The following is a 20,198-nucleotide window of genomic DNA, read 5'->3' as shown; positions in this document are numbered from 1 at the left end:
CTGCTACTACTACCACCGCTATTACTACTGCCGCCGCCGCCGCTGTTACTCTTGCTGCTGCTGCTGCTGCTACTACTACAGATGGGATATAAACTTGATAATCATATGTCAAACCCAAGTGGGTGACAAGAACTCTTTCACACACAGACATCCCCTTTCACACACACACACACACACACACACACACACACACACACAAACACACACAGAGAAAGAACCTCAAAGAAAGAGAAAAAGAGAGGCAAGAAAGGAATTTTGTAGGGACAAATGGGCTACATGTATATAAGAATTTCCTTTTTGTACAATGAAAAGATCATATTTCTAAGGGTCAAGAATAATAACATGATATTAGAATGGAAAACAGTGGGAAGCATTCTCAATATATGGTTATGAGGTTGGATATTATATAGAACTATAGCTCTCAATTTTTGTGCTTGGGTCATTTCATAAAACACACCTGGGGCAAGCAGCACAAGACACATTTTGAAATATACTTTCTGAGACTTGTTCTATTACTAGTGGTGAGAGTGGGCTGGGAAAGACCCTGGGATGCTGCTCCTGGTGGGGTGTGGAGCAGGGTGGTGTAGACCAGATAGAAGCTTACCTAGGATGTGTTGGAGTGGGGATGGGGCAGAGAGGAAGTTTAGCATCTGGTAGCTTCTATTTTAACTTATTAGTTTTGCTAACTAGGTGCTAAATTTGGTTGTGTCTAGCAGCTGAAGGAGTGAAGTGTTATTAGCACTCTCTAAATCTCAGTGCTTTGGGTCAATGCCCCAGTTGCTCTGCCCTATTATGACATTGATAAATATTATACTTTTAGTACATGTCAAATGTATTATGCTGGGAGCAGATTGTATTCTAAATTTAACTCAACAAAATCAGTGCTCTTTTCATAATCTATATTTAAGAATATATGAAAGTATATGCATGTTTTTTGGAGCAGGATTATACTTAATACATTAAAGAATAACGATTACCTGTTTTTCCTTGGTCTTCGTTTTTCTTCTTGGATTGATTTCTAAAGAGAACAAAAATTTTAAAGTCTACCTTATTAATATAACATTGGCTTCTTTCAAAGTTGCATTAGATATGTTACTGAATAAAGTATTTTCATATATTTTCAGCCTAAAATTTTTAATTTTAGTACATAATAAAACTTCATTAATTTAGACTTTCCCATTTCTGAAATTATGATAATTTGGACAGTGAGTATGTTAAAATGAACCTTTGTACTACTTATGGAAGAAGATAATCAGATAAGCTAATTACATAAATAAAGTTGGAAGGGAATTGTTCATCTGCTAAAAAGGAGGAATTTTTAAAGCATTTTGAAGAATCCATTTTCAAATACAAAAAAATAGAGGCTAGGATGGCTTATGCTAGTGTTTTGATATGCTATTTATATAATCACTCTTTTCTCTTCCTTTAATAGGATGCCTCTCTGCAAGGCCAGTAGTGAGCCTACCTCAAGTTACTGTGTTTATCTGGAAGCAATGAAACAGCATTTCTTTCAAAGTATTCTTTAATGCAGATTTTTGACTAATTTAGACAGTCTCTCCCATTATATTCCCATTATTTCCCATTAGTGCAGTTGACTTTATAATTTTATGCTATATGTAAATGTAAAACATGCCTAATTTGGCAGCAGATTAAAAAACACTTTTCTCCAGAAACCACTAAATTGTAGCCAATGATGAGAAATTAAGAAGCTAACGTGCTTGTCCCAAATAGAACAGAACGAAGTGTTACTTTTCAAAAAAATCCCTTAGATGCTCTGGTTTTCAGTTTCCTTATTTTCAAAATGATAGAATTATCGTAGTGGATTGCTAAGGTTTCTTATCGTTCTAAAAATCCTAAGATTCCTACAATTTTGTTGTTTTAAGTGGGAAGCCTATGGAAACCATGGTGCTAGTAGATAATGGGCCATAATTATTTTAATTAATTATATTACAGCAAAGAACGTAATGAATTAAGTCACATGTTGGAAGTCATCTGATAATACTCAGATATAAAACAAAGAAGCATATATGTTACTAATATACCCTACTAATAATTACAAGCTACCATTGTGTATGTAGTAGCTCCATTTCAACCTCATATCAAATACCATTGTTCTTTGCCTTGAACTAAAATCCATCACTGCCTGATAGCTTGATGCACTATGTATGTGTTTCATGCCATGATATTAAGCACAGACACTTAGCTGTATGGCACAAGGACACTGGAGAACTCTGTCTCTGTCTCACATACTAATAATGTCTTCCTGGTAGAGAAAACAAATATAACATTTACCTTGTACTAGTGGAAGATAATCTTTTAATTATGTGAAGTACCAGCAGATACCAAGGTGACTGGCACAATGCAAGTGCAAGGTAATAAATAAGAACAATTAATAATGATTTGTTCATATCTGGGCAATTTCCCAGTAATTTTAGAGACACACTAAATCACCTCTCTCTCTCTCTCTCTCTCTCTCTCTCTCTCTCTCTCTCTCTCTCTCTCACACACACACACACACACACACACACACACACACACACACACACAATTTGGAATCAACTTCATTCTTATGAGCTTCTGTGAGGGGGTGGGTATTGATATTTATATACAACAGTATTTATGATGCCATTCAAGGAAACCAAGAAATCAGATTAGGCAACTGGGACCCTCCCTTCTCTTTCCTTAATTTCCACCAGTTCAAATCCTTCTTTTAATGCCCTAAGCCAGCTTGTGCTTACATACTGCACAGGTTCGGAAGAAGCACTGTATTTGGAGACAGAAGGTTTGGTTTGATACCTTTGAACCATTTATTCTATTTTACAACTTACAATGATGATATTTACAAGTTGTACGACTTTGAGCAAGTTGCTTAATTTTGTTTAGCCTCAGATTGCTCATGTGTCAATTGGAAGGAAATGAATGGGTTTCATGTCAGGAGATGCCTCCAACTAAATCATGTGACCATAAACAAGCTGCTTAGTCCTTGAGCCTCATCTGTTTCCTCATCTGTAAGATAAGGATAATAATGCCCAGAACACTGCCATCACAGAGTTGTTGTGAGGTTCCAATGAGACACTGTATGTAAAGTGCTATATAAGCATCAGTGGTTATAACTGCCCACATGTGGACCTCTTGAAGTCCAGCTGACACTGCTGTGAGCCACTTTGTACGTTGTAACACTGGTGACTTCCTGCAAGAGGGGTGTTTCTTAGTTCCAGATATTTAATGAATAAATAACACTCGATCTTGTTTTCTGAATCCCAGTGTGTGAATGTGAGTGATGCGGACAAGCTGAATGACAAGAGCCAAGGTCTCTATTACATAACCGAGCCCCAAACGGCACACTGCCCTTGAATCCCCAAGCTGGGGGATCTCTTTGCTCATATCTGTAGCAAAACTTGGCTCCAGGAAATGGCAATTATAAATTAGTCCTTTCCTTATAGCAGTTCACAGCACAGGGAATTCTCCCCAATTATTGCATTTTTGCCATTTTGGGAGAAGCAATATAGTGCCTCAGCTTTTGAAAAAGAACACAAAGAGAAGGAAAAAGAGGAAAGAATGATTTCCTCTACACCAGTAAAAGATTTCTTTCTATCTCAAGGGTGCTTTTTGCACCCTTCCTTGGAAGAACTCTACGTCTCCCACTCCGATGGGATGTATGTTCTCTGAGAGAAAGAACTTTTTAGATATTTTATATTTATTTTCTATGTACATCATAGGATCATAGGTTTATAGCTGAAAGGGATCTTAAGAGGTCATCTGTTTTTTTTGCGGATGAGGGCAGCTACGTGGCACAGTGGATAGAGTGCCAGGCTTGGAGTTAGGAAGACTCATCTCCTTGAGTTCAATTCTGGCCTCAGACATTTGCTAGCTGTGTGACCCTTCTCGAGTCACTTAATTCTGTTTGCTGCAGTTTTCTCACCTATAAAATGAGCTGGAGAAGGAAATGGAAAACCACTTCAGTACATTTGCCAAGAAAACCCAAATGGGATCATGAAGAGTCAGACATGACTGAAAAGACTAGACAACAACATTTTTGCAGATATGGAATTCCATCCCCATTTTTCAGGTGATCAAACTGAAGCCTGGGAAGGCTACATGACTTGCCCAGGGTCACACAATTAATGAAGGTGTGAAGTGTGATTTGAACCCAGCTTCTCTTGACTCCAAGTTCATTGACCTATCCATTACACCATGCTGCTTCTTATTATACTAAGCATTATGAATACAAAGAAAAATAATGAAATAGTTCCTGCTTTTAAGGAACTAGCATTTTCATTGGTGGAGGGTGGAGGAGACAACATGTATATAGAAGATTAAGTACATAAAACACATGCAAAGTAATTTCTGGCAAGGGAGCACTAGCATTAACCTGACCCAAGATCAGGATGGGCTTCCGGGAGGAGGTGGCCCCTAAGCTGAGCTTTGAAAGAAGTTAGAGTTTTGATGGGGTGGAACTAAGAAGTGAATACACATACACACACACACACACACACACACACACACACACGAAGTGGAATGTCCTATTCAGGGAACAGCTAACAGGCCAGTTTAATACATGAACTTAATAAAGAGGTACTTCTTAGGTATTTGTTGACTTGAACTGAAGGAGAAGAGGGAGTCAAAGAACCCTGAAGTGAGTTAGAGCTCCCTGGCCAGCCATGATCAATCTTTTCCCTAACAACCTACAAAGAAATAGCCTTACTTCTGAGTCAAAAGCAGTTTCCAAAACCTCTGCCACCTCAAATTATGTTGCCAATTACCCATTTTCATTTTAGTAATGTAGAAAAACTCCACTTATCTGGAAATTGGATTCCTAGCAACCCCAACCATTTGGAAATGGGCGATGATTCAGAAAAAAGAGACAGAAGTCACGAGGCAGCTCAAATAGCTGGTAAAGTTGTTTTGGAAGGGGCACAGAGAATCATAGAAGTGTATGAGAACTTAGCTATCATCTCTTTTTATCCTTTCATTTTAGGGAAGGGAATAAAGGAAAGGAATAAGCATTTATATAGCACCTACTCTGTGCCAGGCACCATACTGGGTACTTTGTACAGATATTATCTTATTTATCTTCACAGCAACTGTGGAAGACAGGTGCTATTATTATCCTAATTTTATATTTGGGGAAGTTGAGGCAGATAGAAGTTGAGTGACTTGCCTAGGGTCACATAGCTAGTAAGTGTCTGAGGTCAAATTTGAATTCAGATCTTCCTAACTACAGGCCCAGAGCTCTATCCACTGCATCACCACCAGCCTAGAAAAGAGGAAAATGAGGATCTTAGTTCCCAAGCCCCAATAACATACCTACGGCCACAGAGCTGGTGAGTGGCTATGGAGGGACAAGAACCCAGCTGTTACAAATGCTGTGCACTAAAATTCCTACACTTCCCTCTGCAGAAGAATCCCCCAGATTTTTTACTGCAGTCAATTCATTCTTACTTTACAAACAATTCTAACAGTTTGGTTTTTTGTTTCCTAGCCAGCAGTGCATTGGAAACACAATTTGAAGTATTTATGGAAGCACATGCAAAAATTATAAAAATCAGGTAAAAAATTCAAAGGCCATTTAATGGGCAGAGAAATAGCCTCATAGATTTCAATAGTCCCTGGAGGCACTGCTATATTTATAATTTTTATTGTTTATAATTATGATCCTGAACCAACAAAAGCATACATTAGACTCAATATTTTGTGTTTAGGAAGAGTAGGAAGTCTGTAATATACTTTATAAAGATTTGCATCAATTTACATCCACTTTTGCATCAAGTGTACAGAATTTTTTTAAAAAGTTGTGTTTTTTTCTTGAAGGATTAAGTAGTTGTAAAATGAACATAAGTTGAACATCTATTGACTTCACAATGACAGTTGAGCATGGTGATACTATATATTTTTTATTTGTAAGAATTTTTTTAAAAAGTAAATTTGATGTTTTATTTATATAACTTTCGTTCTGGCTGCTCCCCATGCCTGGAATGCTCTCACTCCTACCCCCATTGAGGTTATTTTTTCCCTTCAAGATCCATCTCTGATGCTGTTTCCTTGATTCTCCCCCCAGCTGAAAGTGATCTCTTCCTCTTGCAGTTTTCTTTGGAAACTCTCCTTTGACACTTTCTTGTGCCCTCACAATATCCTAACATGTATTACACTTATTTTGCACATGCCTTCCCCTTCCTCCCTCACAAGACTCTATACTTTTAGAGGGAAGGGAATGCACTTGTTTTTCATCTTTGTACTTCTAGCACATAGCGCAACATATAAGGAATGGGCTTTTAAATGCTTATTGAGTTCAGCTGAATTGGTTTTGAAAGAAGTGTCATAGTCACAAGCTACCTAAGTTGCATCAAAATAATCTGAATTCTTGTTTTTAACATAATGTTATATACCAAATGAAAGGTAAGTTCCTTGAGGGTAGGACTCTATATCATTAGAGCCAGGGCATCATAGCTACGGGTGGAAGTGAAGTAGGCTCATAGCTACATATGGAATAAGTGACTACAACCCCTCTTTTATAAAACAAATGCCTAAATTTATACAGTGACAACATTGTAAAGAAAACCATCTTTGAGAGACTTAAGTACTCTGTTTAATGTAACGACTACTCAGCAATTCAGAGGACTGATCACGAAGCACACTTATTTCCACCTCTTGGCATGAAGTTGTTGGATTAGAAAGGTGGAATGAGACATAGGTTTTCAGACATGACCAATGTATAGATTTGTTCTTTTTGTGTATTGATTTTAAGGGAAGGTTAGGAGAATTGTGGAGAATAGAGATGTGGTTATAGTGATGCCTTGCTTCCCCCAAAAGAAACCATAAAAGAGCATCAGTGAAGCATTTAAAATACACAGAAGAGAAGAGAAGGAAGTTGAGTGGGAAACACAGACAGGTGGGGCATCTTTGGAACATTTGGAATTTATTTTATACTTAAACCCCCCCCAACAGGCTTGTATGTAATGGAGACTCATGTTTTCATGAACAATCAATCCTCTTTTCTGTTCTTTGCATATGGAGATGCTTATGTCTGCTGATGTTCATCAAGTTTAGAATACAAAGGAATTGAAAAAGAGAAATGTCAAGATGTTTCTCTGATGCTGGTGTTTATATTACAGACACTCAATATGTTTGAATCCTCAGCCTGATATTTATCTTCACAGTGGCAAATTTGGGGATGTAGATGATACAAGCCTGCTATAGCTGGCAAAGAGAAGGAAAAGTCAGAGGAGAAGCTTTATGTGACAGAGCACATATGTGTGAGAGTCCTCAATAACATGCAGTCGTTAATACATACCTTCAAACTCAAAGCCCTGCTACCATGGACCTGGTGGGTCAATCAATAAGAGAGCTGGAAGGGATCTTACAAAGGCGGTCCGATTCCTTCATTTTCAAGCTGGGGAACCTGAGGCTGGGGGACACCAAGTGTCCCAGGTCACATGGGTAGCAAGTAGCAAAGTCAAGACTTGAACACAGGTCCTCTGCCCCAAATTCAGAGCTCTTCCTGAAAGCAGTTTTGTGAGTACTTGCCAGTAGACTGATTAGATCTTTAATCTTAGGAAGAGCCTTTTGACCTCATCTGCTCAAAATCCATCATAATGATGTTTAATGAGAATGGAAATCAGTTTAATCTATCATTTTGTTGCTGTTAAAAATAGTTCAGTAAGAATCATTTGCTACTAAATGTCTGCATTAGTGGAAACCTTATATATTGCTTTGAAATGTCTTATCCTAAGTCTCTGCTTTTCTTTTTATGTCTTTGTACATATAGATGTCAGCCCAGCTGCATCTTATTCTAGACAGCAGAGAAAATCAATACACATATCTTACTCTGAACCAAGGTTTGCTCATGGTGACAACCAAGTACATTTGGGTCACCTGGAATTGCCTGTTTTCTCTGATTCTTCTGTGATTGGCTTTTTTTTTTGGACATGTTTAGCAAAACCAAATGCTGGTTATACATGAATGTTTTTTAAAGAACAATATTAATGATTCTAGTTCTGTGATCTGTGAGTGGAAAATTTCATTTAGGTCTGTATATGGACTGTTTCTCTTTGTTTAAATGCTCTAGTAATGATAATCATCCTGTTTACATAGCACTTACAAATGATCTCATTTGATTTGTACAGTGACCTTCAGAAGAAAAGAAGGGCTGATAAACATTTCTATTTTGTAGGTGAGGAAATTTATATTTATATTCTCCAGGCTATACAGCTAGTATGTGACTCTGACTGAACTTTGACTGAAAGAGCTGGCAGCCGATTGGCTTTGGGAGAAACCACAGAAGAGGAATAATGAGGATTCACAGCTTCTTTGTGTAATCCAGAATGTGGAGAGACCTGAGCTGAAACATTAGCTAGTTTTACTTAAGTGTATTTTCTGCCCTTAAGCAGAAAATACTTCCTTTATATATTTCTTTAGTGGGATGAAATGTAAATTGTGTGGGTGTGTTTACATATGTCTATGTATGCATGTAATGTGTGTCTATTTCTTTTTTTTTTTGCATTAAGAGGGATAAAAATTTGGGCTTTTGCTTCTCCCCTCTCCTATCTTGGGGGTAGGTGACTGATACTTACCAAAGAAGGGGCAAAAAGGCAGGATGGGGTACAGGGCATCCCACAGATCTTAGGGATAGCTTCAAGGTAAGGGTCAGTTCTGACTCATGAACAGTCTTTGGGGATATTGTGACTGTCAGGTGTGGCTTTAAGTATAGGCAGAGATGCCTATATGGTGATGATATGAGGTGAACAGAAGGATCTACATTTTCAAAATTATCTCTTTCAACCAGCTCACAATTATGACTAAAATTCTTACCATTAACTAATTCCTTGAGTTAAAGCATTTTTCTGGAAAGCTCTTTTTAAAGCGCAAATTCTTTTAGAGGAGAATGGCTTATCAAGGCACTAATTATCATAAATATACCAACATAAATTCTTTTTTATCAGCTAAGAACAGGACCCTACATGAATGGAACAACTAACAAATAGGTTTTGGTGGGAGATGGGGCAAGAAGGAAAGGTATGGAACATGAAGCACCTGCTATAACGTAGGGTAGGCCCAAGGGGGCAGTCAAGGTGGGACATGAAGATGCATGAATCCTTTGGCAGGGAAATAAAGACACTGAAAGGGAAATTAGAAGGAGGATTTCAAAGACAACCTTTACTTGGTCCATACTTTTTTCAAGGATTGGCCTTAGCTGCAATAATACTGAGAGTAGTACTATTAAAATAAGCACAGTATCTCTCAAGGGGCAGAGTTAAATACTATCTATTACAGGGCCTAATCTTTCTTATTATGGCTTCAACTTTTCCACCTGCCTGCAGTGATTCCTATGGATTGAATTTGGTAATAGAATAGAATTTTAAAACTAGAAGAGCCCAGATAATCACTTACATGTAACAGATAATAATATGTGGAGTCTTCAGGATTATTTAATGTTTTGGGTTTTGATGGTCGTCTTGGAGGTCTCAATATTTTTGGCTCTTCTTTAGAGACACCTACAACAAAGGTATTGAGAAATAAGTATTCAGTTTTAAAGCTCTATTATAAAAATAATTTTCATATTTCTTATGGAATTGAATTTACACATATATTTGAGGCTGGAGGTGAGAAAGGAGGGATTGGGATGGTTTACCTCCACTTGCTGACACTCCCCCTCTGATCCTGACCACTCTTTCCATTGTCTATATGATGGCCTAGGGTTGGGAGGGGAAAGGAAAAGGAGAAGGTAACTGAGGAATAAAATGAAATTGTAGGAATAGAAATAGGAAAGTACCATCTTCGAGGTGGTGAAGAAATAAAGCTGCTAGAAGTAAAACATCCTACTCACTATTTTTTGGCTCTCCACTGTTATTTTCTCTTCTCTCTTTCCTTCAATGCAATGAACATACCTGTTTTCTCAATTTGCAAATTATACAGGGTAGTCCAAAAGTCTTAATGCAGTTTTAAGTTATTAAAGCCTAAAACTGTATTGAGACTTTAGGGAAAACCTATATATGTACACAGAAATATTTATCAAGCATTTACTTTGTACCAAATGCTGGGGATTTAGATAACGCTGGCATTAAGCTATCTATCTATCTATCTATCTATCTATCTATCTATCTATCTATCTATAATGGAATATATAATAGAATATATATATGCACACATATTTAATTGGATATGTGTGTACACACTCAAACATACACATATACATTAATTAAATATGTGAAGAAATTGCCCATTTCATAGAATAAGAGGAATCAGTCAGAGGCAGAAGGGATCTGAGTGGTTATCTTATTTAACTCTTGCTTTTAAAGATAAGGAAGCTGAGGCCCAGGGAGGTTGCATGAATTATCCAAGGTAACATAGCTAATAAGAAGTAGAACCATGATTACAATCAAGGTCCTCTGACTTCAAATCCATCTCTTTTCCATTGTACCACATTGTTTCTTATTTATATAAAACACTGATTCTTATTATTTTTCATGTAACATGTCTGTTTGGCAGTCTGGTGAACCTATTGACCCCTTCTCAGAATGACGTTTTTAAATGCATAAAGTAAAATGCACATCTTTACACAGGAAACAAATGCTATTGAAATAGTTATCAAAATATTAAAAAAAAACCCAAGTTCATGAACCCCAGGTTAAGTACTTTTGTTATAGAGAGGTAAGACTACCTGTAGTTCTATACTTAAATTTGGCAGTCCCTATAGGATCATTAAAGATGATAAGGATTCATAAGGTTATGGGATTTAGAGCTGAAGGGAAGCTTTGTGGGCGTTCAGTTTAACCTCCTATTTCAGTGAGGAAATGGAAGCTAGAATTAGAACTTAGGAACCAAATCCAGCATCTTTTCTATGAAGGTCTGACTTCAGATCAGCAAGATAAGTTTTCCAAGTGAGACTCAGTGTAGTTCTTTTTATCAGTCTCTCATAAGGCAATAAAGCCTGGTTTTCTCATTAGTATCTTCTGATGAACTGAGTGTTTTTTTAAAAAATGTACTTCCTATAAAGATTTTGAGTAGGAACTTTTATTTTTTAAAAATATTATTCATAACATTATTTTCTTTTTAAATTTTGAGTTCCAAATTCTCTCTTTTTCTCCCCCCTCCCCCCACCAGTTCACTGAGAAGGCAAACAATATGATATACATTATACACGTGAAGTCAGGCAAAACATATTTCCACATTTACCATGCTGCAAAAAAAAAAAAAGTGAGAAAAGTATACTTCAATTGGTATGCAGAGTTCATCATTTCTCTCTCTGGAAGTGGATATCTTTTTTCTTTCATCATGAGTCCTTTGAAATTATCTTGGATCATTGCATTGATCACAGTAGCTATGTCTTTCAGGTTGCTCATCAGTAAATATTAGTATCACTGTGCACAACGATCTCCCAATTCTTCACTTTCTTCACTAACTTTACTTTGAATCAGTTCACATAGATCTTGCCATGTTTTTCAGAAACTATCCTCCTTATCATTTCTTATAGTACAATGCTACTGCATCATTTGCCACAACTTGTTCAGCATTCCCTTGATTTCCAATTTTTTGTCACCACAAAAGAGCCAATATAAATATTTTTGTACATATATGCCCTTTCCCTTTTTCTTTAATCTCTTTGGGACACAGACCTAGAAGTGGTATTGCTGGGTTAAAGAGTATGTACCTTTATAGACCATTGGGTATAGTTCCAAATTGTTCTCCAGAATGGATGGACCAGTTAACTACTAAACCAATAGTTCATGAATGTACCTATTTTTGCCTAATCCCCTCCAGCATTTTTCTGACAGGTAGGAGGTACCTCAAAGTTGTTTTAATTTGTATTTCTCTAATCAATAGAGATTTAGAACATTTTTTTCATATGACTAGAGATAGCTTTAATTTCTTCTTCTGAAAACTGCCTGTTCATATCTTTGGACCATTTATCAATTGGGGAATGGCTCTTATTTTTATAAATTTGTTCTCTATGTATTCAAGAAATGAGGCCTTTATTGAAACTTGATGTAAACATTTTTGACATTTCTTCATTGTCTAAGGTACCTTTTAGCAAAATGTACTTCCATAATTAACTCTTTTAATAGGTCTGTTTTTGCTTTTGCTTTGTCTGAGATGATGATTGCTACCTTTTTTTTTTTTACCTCAGCTGAAGCATAATAGATTCTTTTCCAGATCCTTAATTTAACTGTGTATGTCTTTCTGTTTCCAGTATGTCTCTTGTGAACAGCATATTGTTTCTGTTTTATGGGTGAATTCATCCCATTCACATTTAGTTATGATTACTAATTGTGTATTTCCCTCTATCCATTTTCTTCTTCTGTCTCTGCTCTCCCTCCTTCCTACCATAAAGTTCTTAGGACCTACATGCATCACCTTCCCATGTAGGAATGTGAATAGTTTAACATTTTTGAGTGCTCTATGATATCTTTTTCATGTTTGTCTTTTTATGATTCTCTTGAATCTTACATTTGAATATCAAATTTATTATTTAGCTCTTGTCTCATCAGGAATCCTTGAAAGTCCTTTATTTAATTTAATGTCCATTTCTCCCCTAAAAGTTTATACTCAGTTTTTCTGGGTCAGTTTTTTTTGGTTGTAATCTTAGGTCCTTTGTCTTCTGGAATATCATATTCCAAGTCCTCCACTCCTTGAACATGGAAGCTACTAATTCTTGTGTGATCCTGACTGTGTCTCCATGATATCCGAATTATTTCTTTCTGGCTACTTACAATATTTTCTCCTTGACCTGGAAGCTCTGGAATTTTGCTATAATATTCCTGAGATGTTTCATTTTGGGATCTATTTTCGGAGGTGATTGCTGGATTCCTTTATTTTCTATTTTACCCTCTGGATCTAAGATATTGGGGCAGTTTTCCTTTATAATTTCTTGAAATATGATGTCTAGCCTCTTTTTTGATTACATGGCATTCTGGTAATCCAATAATTCTTAAATGATCTCTCCTTGATTTATTTTCCAGGTCAGTTGTTTATCTGATGAGATAGTTCACATTTTCTTCTACATGTTCATTCTTTTGACTCTTGTTTTTTTGTTTCTTGATGTCTCATGGAGTCATTAGCTTTCACTTGCTCAATTCTAATTTTTTTTTAGGCAATTGGGGTTAAGTGACTTACCCAGGGTCACACAGCTAGTAAGTCAATTCTAATTTTTAAGGAATTATTTTATTCAGTGAGATTTTGTACTTTTTTTCCATTTGGCCGATTCTACTTTTTAGGGAGTCCTTTTCTTCAATGAATTTTTGTACTTCCTTTTCTATTTGGCCTATTTTTAAGGAGCTATTTTCTTTAGTTAATTTTTGTGCACCCCCTCTTTTTACCATTAGGCCAGTTCTGTTTTTTAAGGTGTTATTTTCTTCATTCTTCTTTGTGTCTCTTTTACTAAACTCTTAATTCCTTTTTCATAATCTTGCATCACCTTCATATCTTTTCCTAATTTTTCCTCTATTACTCTTATCTCTTTCTTTAACTCTTTCAGGAATTCATGTTGGGTTTATGTCCAATTAACTTCTTTCCTCCCTTCTTTTTGACTCCTGGTGAATCTTCTCCTCTCAGCGTTAATTGTTAGGTGGAAAATGACTTTTGTTTTCATTTGTGCTTCCATTCTTTTGACATATTAAAATATATTGCTATTGAAAGTTTGTGTTATGTTTGTTGAGTGAAAGGCAGATACAACTGTAAAGTTAATATTAATCCTTGGTAATTTTAGGAATATATCAAATTTTTATAATTAAATTTATCTTACATTTGACATTTTTAAAAGTCTACAAATATTTGTCATGCTAAAGTTGTCATGCAATAAGTGAATTGAGGATAGTGTGCTATAAAACATCTACTAATCTTGAAAGAACAACCTTTGAGTCACATCATAAAAACTTTTTTTGGAGGAGATTGGGAAAAGGTACCAGTTATGGCTAGGGGGAAAGTTCTTTAACAAAGAGTGACCACAAACATAAGGGACAATTTCAATTACATGACGTTAAAACAAAACAAAACAAAACACTTGCACAAGCAAAATCAATGCAGCTAAAATGCTACTTCTAAAAGATATTTGCAGCCAATATCTCTGATAAAGGTTGGAAATCCATGGTATATTTGGAACTGAAAGTGATAAGAACAAGAGTCATTTGCCAAGTAGATAAGTGGTCAAAAGAAATGACACAATTTGTAACAAGGATATGAAGGGATGTTTTAAAAAAACTACTGAGAAAAATGCAAATCTAAACAACTCTGAGGCTTCACCTCATCCCCATCATATTTACAAATACAACAAAATATGAAAGTGGTGAATGTTGGATAGACAGTGGGAAGACAGACACCAAAATACGATGTTGGCAAAGTTATGAATTAGTTATACTATTTTGGAAAAGAATTCAAATTATGCTAAAAACTCCATACATATTCTTTGATCCATTAATACAATTTATTAAGCATATACTCTAATAAGGTTGAAGGTCAAGAAAAGGGTGCACATAAACAAAAGTATTTGTAATAACACTTTTTTGGTAGTTGAACTGGAAAGTGGGTGTCTATTGATTAGGAGAATTGTTGGGAAAATTGTGATATATGACTGTAATGGAACATTATTCTGACATAAGAATTGATAAATATGAAAAATTCATAGAAAATTAGGAAGAATTAGAAGAACTTATGTAAAGTTAGCAGAACTTGGAGAAGAATTTACATGACTTTCACAAAAATATAAAGGAAAACATCATGGAAAGACTTCAGAATTCCTATCAATGCAGTAAGAAATTGTGAATTTAGGTGCTCTGACGGTGAAGTACGCTGTATTTCTCTCAGTCTAAAGGTAGTAAACAATAGGTGCAAAATGTATTTGTATGTTTTGATAAAGTTTTTTTTTTTAATAAGGGAGGGTTCTCTGATGTAAGAGTCTTTTGGAAGTTACAGTGATGTAGAAAATATCAACATTAAAGAAAAAAGTACAACCTTAGAATACTACCAAGAAAATAGTGTAATGTTAAGTGCTCCCATTTCCTCACTACCTAATTCCCTCTTAGGTTCCTGGAATATGGCTTCTAGCATTTTGACTTTATTCAAATTGCCCTCTCAAGGTTAGTATAATTTCACAGAATCATAGGGACATCAAAGGTCAATCTGTATCCTAAAACTTGAATGCCCCTTACAAAGTAGTCACTTATCAAAGTCTTCCTCTTTATTAATGCCATGCTGTGCCACCTTTACTCTGGCCATATTCCCACCTTCTTCCACAGTGGAGGAACCCTTGAACATTTTGGGTTCTGATAGGTAAGATTTTACCTTATTTTGCCAGAATGAACACTGCATCACGCTCCTTGGCCACAAGTTCCAAACCGTGCCTCCAAGTGAGTAGGCCCTATTCATTTTCTGGCTCCCTCTTATGTGTTGCCTTCCCTATTAGAGTATATACTTTAGCAGGACAGGAACTGTTTTGCTTGCTTATATTTGCATTTCAGCACTTAGCACAGTTCCTGGCATATAGTAAGCACTTAATAAATGTGTTTTCATTTGTTCATTCCTAATGCATTTTGTATTCAATATGGCTCACTGTTTTAACCTAATTTTTCTTTTCTTTTTCTTTGTTTTTGTTTCAATTTTATCTTCTAACATATTGGCTGTTCTTGATGCTACTAAGTACTGATAGAACTTTTTTCAGGACAATTAGTACCATTACATTTATTATAACAAGTAATTTTATTAATGTTATTGGTTTAGAAAGTTAACATGCCTAAACTATCAAATCACATCTGAGTATTCCCTCAGTTGGATTCAGCCTCAAATAGTTATTTTACACACTTTGGCAAAAATAGCTAAGTGAAAACGGTAATCCATCTTTGCTCAATCACCACATCATCTAACAGTTGTACAGACTGTTGGTACACAATTGGATAAATTCAGTTTGTCACAGGCTTTGGTGTTGTTGGTAAGTGATGTAGGGTGGCAATGGGTTGTGAATTCAAACAATGAATTGATGTATGAAAGAGATGCAGATGCCAGGAAGTCACCAAATAAAATAGCTTACATATACATTGTACCTTTCGAAGAGGAATTAGATAGAATAGGCATCAATGTTAAAAAAATCCCTTATGGCTCCTTTTCATAATGTTTTATTAAGTCTTCCTCTGCCTTTCTGTTCCCATTCCCATCACTTTAAGTCTAGGCATTTATCACTTTTATCATTTATTACTGCAATAACTTCTTAGTACAAAAATGTTCCAATGGCTGTCTACATAGGTAGCACCTGGCTGTCTATGGAATGATGTCCAGAGTCCTTGACCTAGAATTCAGGGTCCTCCACAAAGTGGTCCCAATCTATCTCTATAGCATTATCTCTTATGAATCTTCCACTCAAACCCTCCCCTTCAGTCTGTTTTCCAAGTAAAAAAAAATCACACTTCTTCCCTATTAGTCTTCTCCTAGATTGCACAGCAGATAGAACATAGGTTTTGGAGTCAGGAAGATCTGAGTTCAAATTTGGCCTTAGACACTTGTTATCTGTGTGACTTTGGGCTAAGTCACTTAACCCTGTTTGCCTCAGTTTCCTCATCTGTAAAATGAACTGGAGAAGGAAATGGCAAACCACTTCAGTACCTTTGCCAAGAAATCCCCAAATGGGGTCATGAAGAGTTAGATACGACCCAACATCAACAACAACAAACAACAATAACAACAACAAAGTAGATTCCTCACCTTTTCTTATTAGCACTGGACATATAGGTGCCAGTGGGTTGTAGGCACAGAATTAGAAGGTCGTCTCTGGAAAGCTAACATAAGGCTAGAATGAGGGCTAGGGGCTGAACATGGGAGAGGGCCAAGGCTGGAGAGGGACCCAGGAACCAGTGGTTGAAGCAGAGTTGGGGGTCCAGTGAACAGGTCAGAGTATGTGTATGTCTGTAGGGACATGCCACTACTGAAAGTCAGAGCTCACTAGTGGCACAGAACCATCATCAATATTTAAGCTCAGAATAATAAAGGGTATAAGTAACAATTAGGACCTTCATACTGATCCCAACTTTTGCTTCAGTCTAGGAACTTTTATATTTTCTTTTTGTTTAGGGAATAGTTAGCTTGGAATCTGCAAAAGCAGAGTTACTTGGTAGCATCTGGCATTGTGGAATGAAGAAGAAAACAGAGAAGAGCTAGTGCTGCCCAAAGCAGCATGGTAGAGTGGGAAGATTAACAGACTTGGAATCCAAAGAGGTAGAGTGGAATCATGGCTTTGAAATTTGCTAGCCATGTGTCCATGAGCAATTCACTTAACTAGTGTCTCAGTTTTCTCATCTGAAGAATGCGGAAGCACCCATAGTACTAATTTCACAGGGTTATTATGAGGTATCAATGAGATAAAGAATGGAAATCACTTTGTAAATTTGAAGTGGGATGTGTTAGCTGATGTGTGTGTATGCACATCTATACAGGGGGTACAGTTTTATGTTTTACTAGCTCCACCTTAAGTTTGAATAGCTTAAAACTGCACTAAGACTTTTGGAACACCCTGTATAGATGCATATATACACACACAGATGTCTACAGTGCCAGCTGATCTGCAGGTCCTGACATAGGTGGACTCTGACAGTTCCCATCTATGTCCTATCCATTCTTCAAGACATAGTTTAAGGTCCCACCTCTATATCATGAAGCCTTTCTCAACCATTGTAGCCCAAAGTGATCTCTCTCCTCTCAACAACTACATTATTTATTGCCTGTTCCACTCAATTGGAACTTACTCATCTATTACCTAATATTGATATTTAATTTTCACATGTGCAAAAATAGTCCTCAAGTGAGACTTTAAGTTCCCCAAGAATGGAACCATGCCGTATACATCTCACTGTCCCCTACAGTGAAGTGGAGTCAGGAAGATTTATCTTAAGTTCAAACCTGGCCTGAGATCCGTATTATCTGGGTGACTTGGTCAAGTTACTTAACACTGTTTGCCTCAGTTTCCTCATCTGTAAGATGGAGTAGAGAGGGAAATGGCAAACCACTCCAGTATCTTTGCTAAGAAAACCCCAAATGGAATCATAACTGAATGTGGATATGACTGAAAAACGACTGAACAACAACATCCCTATATAGTCTTTAGTATAGTGCAATTCACACAGTAGGCACTCTCCGAATTCTGTTGACTGATTCCACCTCTGAGTGATACTCAGAACTGAGCAAACAGCAGGTGCTCAATAAATACTTGCATTTCTATCCTGGAATTGAATTTTTGATTTTGACATTTAGGTAAATTATACAAAGTTTTAATTTAAAATTTGCAATTAATATTAGCTTCATTAAAATGAGCAAAATATGATGAAATATACTTCTGAGGAACCACAAAGACAAAATGGCAGCTCCTTGCTTATTAATTGACTTAGAATAACACAGAGCACAAGACTTTGGCTTCTTGAAATATATTGCCCTTAAGATGTTGTCATGAAAACAGTGGGTGTCCATCAATGCTAATTATCAGTGAATAAAGAGAGCCCTTTTTGAGTTGATGGTACCCCTTTTTGAGTGCCAGACCACCACTACATATTTGACAACATCCACATATTTCAGAAAAGCAGGTATTCATTCTGTTGTCTTATCTTTGTCCTCAGAATCTTTGTTCCTTTGGGGGAAATACAAAGTATGTCTACCCCCATCATCCTAATTCCTTAATTACAAAAATGACATAAACATTTATAATAAATTATCAGCAGTATATCAATGTTGGCACTAGAAAAATTAGCTGTGTAATTTTTGTGTGTGATAAATATTAGCCCGTAAAGGTTACTGGCATATTGAACTGCTGGAAGGTATGATATTAATTTAAATTGTAGTTGTGGTACTGATTACTTTTATTGTTTTAGCTGATAAGAAATTCATTCTTCCCCCTCTGGGATGAGTGGACAATTATCTCTCTCTCTCTTTTTTGCTTTTGGAAGGCCTGTGGTGATTTTCCAATGTTTGCTTTAGTAAATTAAATTTCATCATATTTTGATCATTTTAATGAAGCTGGTATTAATTGCAAAATTTTATTTAAGTGTACACACTTTGTGTCATTTCGCTAAATGTCAAATATCTAAATCAGAAATTGGATTCCTAGATGGAAATTTACTTGTTACACTTCTGTAATTCTTTCTTTAACATTCCTACTTTTTCCTTTTGAAAAGATTTCTTTTCAGTTTTGATAAACTGCCCAACAGAGAAGTAGAATGTAAAAAGAGAGGATCACTGATTTATTGTGATGGCCAGGATACCTGATGATATTTAGACTCACTTTCATCTGCCAGAAACCTCTGCAGTTCTTTCTTTCCAGATATCTGCTTTTTTCTTTAGCCAAGAATTCCAGATCATCTGCTGCTATGTTCAGGATGCAGGCTGACCACACTGGAATGAGTTCTGACCTCAACAGCCACCACAGAGAAATTCTGGGTCGTTTTGACTGTTTTGGCTTGAACCTTAAGCTTCTAAGAATGTCCTGGTTCTTACCTTGGACTTCTGACCACTACCTTGCTTAGAACCTTAATGTTTAGGGAGAACCTGTCTGCTTGGGGTTCTGCCTCATGGCCACATGTTCCAATCTGTGCTCCTGACTCAAGACTTTCTCTCCTATGCCACAAAAACCTCTTCACCCTGGAAGTTCACTCCATCCCTGGACTTCCCATATTGGAAATACTCTGTGCTCCTGTGGTGCCTTCCTCTGATTGTATGGTTCCTCCAGAACCTGCATTTTAAGGAAAATGCTTAGGCCAGCCTTGTCTTCATTCCTCTTGAGGCCGCACAATTGACTCTCCAGACTTTCTCTGCCTTTCCTCCTCCACCCCCAATTACCTTTCCCTCTTCCCACTTTTCAGGTCCCTTTTATGTGCAGTTTTCCTCTATTAGATTGTAAGCTTCTTGAGGACAAGGACTATCTTTTTGTAGACTTATATTTGTATCCCCAGTACTTGATGCAGTGCCTGGAACATACTAAGTGCTTAATAAATGCTCATTGTTGGATTTTGATACTCAGTTCTCAACTTATCATCTGGTCCCAGATCCATGGCTCTGCCCTGACTACCAGTTTTAGGATGGTGTTTTCACAGCTATTCTTTCTTTTATCATGCTTCCAGCCTTCCTCCAGTTCTGCTTTGAATTCCTCCCCATCTCAATCTGCTACCTACAATCCTGGTGTTGTGAGCCAGAAATTTGGAGGTCGTAAGGTCATAGGTTTAGGGTTAAGGAACCTT

General features: G+C 36.6%; 1 protein-coding gene across 1 annotated transcript in view; it reads right to left on the bottom strand.

Moving 5' to 3' along the window:
- MYO3A (myosin IIIA) overlaps window positions 1–20,198 on the bottom strand; it is a 259,169-nt gene that overhangs the window by 8,735 nt on the left and 230,236 nt on the right. The window contains exons 31-32 of the mRNA XM_078151955.1: window positions 9,388–9,491; window positions 978–1,018 (exon numbers count right to left, since the gene is read on the bottom strand). Coding sequence (XP_078008081.1) covers window positions 978–1,018; window positions 9,388–9,491 — 145 coding nt within the window. The remainder of the gene's footprint in view (window positions 1–977; window positions 1,019–9,387; window positions 9,492–20,198) is intronic.

Source organism: Phascolarctos cinereus, unplaced genomic scaffold (genome assembly GCF_003287225.1).
Source record: "Phascolarctos cinereus isolate Bilbo 61053 unplaced genomic scaffold, phaCin_HiC Scaffold_1;HRSCAF=81, whole genome shotgun sequence".
NCBI classification, from domain to species: Eukaryota; Metazoa; Chordata; class Mammalia; order Diprotodontia; family Phascolarctidae; genus Phascolarctos; species Phascolarctos cinereus.
The sequence above is the reverse complement of the archived record's forward strand: the minus strand, read 5'-3'. Positions and strand labels throughout refer to the sequence as shown.